The sequence below is a fragment of the Quercus lobata genome, chromosome 3 (assembly GCF_001633185.2).
Source record: "Quercus lobata isolate SW786 chromosome 3, ValleyOak3.0 Primary Assembly, whole genome shotgun sequence".
In the NCBI taxonomy this organism is placed as follows: domain Eukaryota; kingdom Viridiplantae; phylum Streptophyta; class Magnoliopsida; order Fagales; family Fagaceae; genus Quercus; species Quercus lobata.
The window spans coordinates 58990667-58996093 of NC_044906.1; the positions used below are offsets into that span (position 1 = coordinate 58990667).

A 5427-nucleotide genomic window follows, 5' to 3' on the forward strand; every position below is an offset into this window, starting at 1 on the left:
ATACCTAACATACATTATAATTGATATAATACAAACTGATATAAACCTTTAAGTTATTTTGATCCATTAAAACTTTCTGCTGATTGGTCAAAATAATATCTCATACGGATAAAGCCTACCCCAGTTTCCCTTAGACATTAGACCTAATATTCTTCTCAAAGGGATCGACCCCATCCCTGTAAGATTGAGGGTGTCCCAGTGCGTAAATAGCAGCCCACGAAAGGTAATCTGGATAAAATTTCATGCCATGAGGCCTAAGACAACCAAGAAGGGACTAGTAGTCAACCAAAAATATGTAGGCATTTCCATTATCAGTGTTGGTCAACTTCCAAATTTACAATTATTTTTCCTTTCATCTAGGAAATTAAACAGTTTCCATTTTAGAATATACATTAAACCAACACAACCAGTAAATTATCAGGAGACACTCAAGTATGTACATATGCACCTCAGTCATCTGCAAAGAATGGTCCTGAAAGATTATCCCTAACAGCCAATTGCATATTCTCTGATGGTTTCCAATGCCGCTTTCGTTGGTTTATAAACCAGTTGTTAATTTGCTTCTGATCTAGGCCTGTTGATTCAGCCAGTGCAATCTTATCACCTTCCTGAATGTTCAAGTAAAGCAAATTATGGTCACCAGAATGGTCAGTGTAATCTTTAGAATGTTATGTAATTTTACTCATACAACATATGTGACAGAATGCTAAAATGCAAAATTTTCCTGCACTAGCTCCCTGCATAAGAATGAAGAACAATGCTACAAAAGCAACACCATCAAAATGACAGCTAAAGATCACCACCGCTCAATTATTTAGGTGGGGTTCCATTGAAAGGAAGTAATCAAGCAAAAATTTATAGCTGCAGCCAAATACCTGCTTGGTATCATACATGATTAAAATGGATATTAGGAGAGCATGGTTTATGGAAATGAATATTAAGGGAAAATTTACCGTTGGATATGGCCATTTATAGTGAACACTCCACCACTCAAGCAATGTTTGCCTAGCTTCTCTTGGTAACTTTCCTTTCTTCTTCTTCGAGAATTCCAGCTTCAATGTACCAATGTGACTGCCAAACCTACATAATAGCCTATCTATCTTTAAGATCTCGAACTTCACCCCTCATTTGAGCTTCCTGAACCTCCATCTCTCAACCACTAAAATCCTCATCTGATGATACAGGACTTTCATCTGTCCAAATGAATGCAAAAACATCTCAAGAAATGGTACTCATGCAGGTACACACATACGCACATGTTTACAAAAGAAATTAAAATATATGCAAAAAGTTTGAAACTCTTCCAAGAAAGCCACACAAATGCTGTGTAAATTGGTATGAAGATTACCTTATAGAAACATGTAAACACAAATTATATTTACTTTATCTATCTCAATTGAAAGCAAGGCATGACCCCAGCATATAATATCCAAAAGAGAATATATCGATGAGCAAGTTCAACTGAAAGTCCATTGTGCAGATATTAAGAATTATGTTACAAGCACTATTTTTTGGGAGGTTTTAAGGGAACAAAACCTCCAAATTGAATGAAATAGACTCCTTCGAAATTACTATCGGATTATATGACTCCGTGGACATTCAGAACAACCACAACAAACTACTATCTTTGAAGCCACATTAGCCTCACCAGACCTTTGGTCATCAAATCAACCTCGTTCAGCAAATGCTACATGTAAAATGCCCTTTTGTCGTTGTCTTTTGGCTTTTACAAACTACAATATTATATCTGTTTTAAAAATTACTTACTTGACATAGTAAGGTAGAAAATTATATCAATTCAATATCATCACTAATCTTACTAATGTTACCAGCTAAAACATAAGAATTATGGCAATGTTTTCATTTCTAATATTACAGTTAGCTTTCTCCAAGTTCTCAATAGTTTGTAACAAAATGTATTGTCTCATTTTTCCTGGTGGTATACAAGTAATTAATGAAGGGAGATTAACAATACTTGTGCGCACGCATATCGGGATTGAGTTTTCAACTTGAGTAAAACTTAGGTGCAATATATTAGGTATCCTAAATAAATTTAAATACCTAGTTGTATTTTTTTTTTTTTTTTGATAAGTAAGAGAAGAATATTATGAAGAAAAAAGAAAAGCAAGAAAAACAACAAAGAGTTCACGGTAGTGAACAAATGAAAAGGAGGAACAAAAATACAGAAGTAGCTCCTAATCTATTCTAATAGACGAAAGAAAATCCATAAGGGTAGAACAATCCGATAGACCCCAACATCAAGACCAATCAAAGAGGGCCCGCTGGCAAAACTGTACTAACTGAACCACAGTTTTCCCCTCATCCTCAAAAGACTGTCGATTCCGTTTGGTCCAAATAGTCCACACTAAACAACCTGGAACCAAATTCCAAATATCAGAACTATACTTCCCAAGCCAATGATACCAACAAAATAATAAGTCCACAACTGAACTTGGCATGACCCAATCGATCCCAAACAACCGAATCATATACATCCACAACGAATGAGCTATCGGGCAAGAAAATAACAGGTGATCCATAGATTCCGCATTACAATAACACATACAACAACAATTTGTTAAAGGGCGACCAAGAAGCATAAGGTTATCCAAAGTTAGAATCTGACCATGAGCTGCTGACCACATAAAAAAAGCCACCATTTTAGGAACCTTAACTTTCCAAATGCCTTTCCAAGGAAAAGTGGAAGGAGCTGCATTTCGAATCTTATGATAGAAAGACCGAGTCTCAAACTTCCCACTTCCATTAAGATCCCAACGAAGCTTATCACGCCCTCCACCCCTAGGAATTCGGGTTTGGATGAAAAGGAGGGAGTAGGAAGCCACTAACTTCCAATCATTAAATTCCCTATAAAAACGTAAACTGCACACTCTGACAATATCTCCCACTGAAGGGCTTAACACATAAGAAATGCAAGCCTACTTATTGGCTGAACCCAAAAATAACTGAGGATAAAAAATTTTAAGAGGAACATCCCCAGTCCACTTATCATGCCAAAAAAGAATACGAGAACCATCCCCCACCACAAAAGAGAAATGCTTAGCGAAATTTTCCCACCCTTCACTAATACTCCGCCATAACCCACAACCATGAGCCCTACTATAAGCTCTAGTGCACCAACCCCCTTTTCTCTCCCCATATTTCATGGCAATGACCTAGAATGCACGGATGCGGCTGGGAGGGTGGCGCACCCGAGTCCGACGCGGTGCAACGCGGGATGCGGCGTCCGACGCGGTTGACCGCGCGTCGATGCCACGCCTGAGTTTTTTTTTTTTTTTCCTCGGATTCGCACCGACTCGGCTCGATTCGCGCCGAACCGAGATGATTCGACTAGAATCAGGCCGTATTGGCCATATCGGGTCTATCGGCCAGAGACCGATACGGCCGAAACAGGCCGAAATCGGCCTTGAAACTCGCCGGAACAGCCGAAATTCTGACCTCAGATGTGTTTCTTGCCTTCTTCTTTCTTTGTTTTGTGAATCAAGTATATTAATGTGTTTTTTAAGAATATTTTAATAGTAAAAATATATAGAAAATATAAATATAAATATTTTTAATAATTTTTTAATCGCCGAATCCCGCAACACCTGCACCCTACTTTTTCAAAAATTGCCGAGTCCCGCACCCGCACCCGAGTCTCGAAACGCATCCATGCTTCATAGGCAATGACCCTTTGCCACAGATGAGCGGTTTCTTGGCCATACCTCCAAAGCCATTTCCCTAATAGGGCCTGATTAAAAGACACCAAATTCCGAATTCCCAAACCACCCAACTCACGCGGTAAGCAAACCTTTTCCCAAGCCACCAAAAGATATTTGAAACACTCAACTGATGAACCCCACAAGAAGTTCCTCTGAATGCGTTCCAATCTAGTCGCCACAGCTTTAGGAATAGTAAAAAGGGAAAGGTAATAAGTCGGAAGGCTTGAAAGGGTACTTTTCAACAAGGTGAGTCTACCACTCTTTGACAAATAAAGCCGCTTCCAGCCTGAAAACTTCTTTTCCATCATCTCAAGGATCGGATTCCAAATAGAGACTGTTTTATACAAAGTTCCCAAAGGCATACCCAAGAAAATCATAGGCAACTACCCACCCTACATTGGAGAATATTAGCCAAAGACTAAATGTTATACACCTCCACAATGGGAACAATTTTACTTTTCCCCACATTCACCTTCAAACCAGTAAAGGCTTGAAAACAAGTCAAAACCAGTCTGATAGAAAGAATCTGCTCTCTAGAGGCATCACAGAAAAGAATGGTATCATCAGTAAATAACAGATGAGAAACACGGATACCAGTAGAGTTAATAGGACCCGCTTGAAAACCCTGAATGAAACCACCTACCTCAATTTTCTTCAAAATACGACTTAAAACCTCCATGATCAAAAGAAAGAAAGGGAGATAAAGGATCACCTTGTCTAAGGTCTCTAGAGCTACCAAAGAAACCAATAGGAGATCCATTAATTAGGACTGAGAAGCGAACGATAGAGACACAAGTCTTTAGACAATCTCCTCCATCTATCCCCAAAGCCCATCCCCTCCAACAGATAAAACAAAAAGTCCCAATTCACATGATCATACGCTTTCTCAATATCTAACTTACACACCACCTCCAGAGTACAACACTTCAGTCTACTGTCTAAACATTCATTAGTAATAAGCACTGAATCCAAAATCTGTCTGCCACCAACAAAAGAATTCTATGACTCTGAAATAAGTTTATCCAGCACCCGCCTCAATCTATTAGCCAAAACCTTAGACAAAAGTTTATACACACTGCCCACTAAGCTGATGGGCCTAAAATCTTTGATATTCAATGCATTATTTTTCTTGGGGATCAAAGATAGAAAAGAAGCATTTAGAGACCGTTCAAACTCTGAGCTCCTATGGAAATGATCAAAAAAGGCCATGACATCTATTTCCACTATACTCTTGCATTTTTGAAAAAATGCCATAGTAAAACTGTCAGGACCTAGGGCTTTGTCACTCTCCATCTCTTGAAGAACCTTTACCACTTCCTCCTTAGAAAAATCCCTCTCTAATTCAAGCCGCTTATCCTCCTCAATTCTAGCAAACTCTAAACCATCCATAGAAGGGCGCCAAGTATCAGACTCAGAGTACAAATTTTGATAAAAATGGACCACCTTAGACCGCACCTCTTCCTCATCCTCATAGAGGACACCATCCACCTCTATATCCCGAATATGATTAGTTCTTCTATGGGAGTTTGCAATCCGATGAAAAAAGCGAGTATTATTGTCCCCCTCCTTCACAAATAACATCTAGGACTTTTGTCTCCAAGAAATCTCCTCCAAAGAGGCAAGATGTGCAATCTCACCTTTGATCTGAATATGACGAGTTTGATCCTCTTGAGAAAGACTTGACAAGTCCTCCTTAGCATCCAAACCC

General features: G+C 38.9%; 1 protein-coding gene across 1 annotated transcript; it reads right to left on the reverse strand.

The window, feature by feature from the left end:
- Positions 1 to 281: 281 nt before the first annotated feature.
- LOC115981167 (homeobox protein knotted-1-like 6) lies at positions 282 to 4398 on the reverse strand. The gene is made up of 3 exons (XM_031103339.1): positions 4176 to 4398; positions 954 to 1123; positions 282 to 608 (listed from the first exon to the last, which is right to left on the reverse strand). The coding sequence occupies exons 1-3, from the start codon at positions 4396 to 4398 to the stop codon at positions 450 to 452; spliced, it is 552 nt and encodes a 183-aa protein (XP_030959199.1). The 3' UTR covers positions 282 to 449.
- Between the last annotated feature and the right edge of the window lie 1029 nt (positions 4399 to 5427).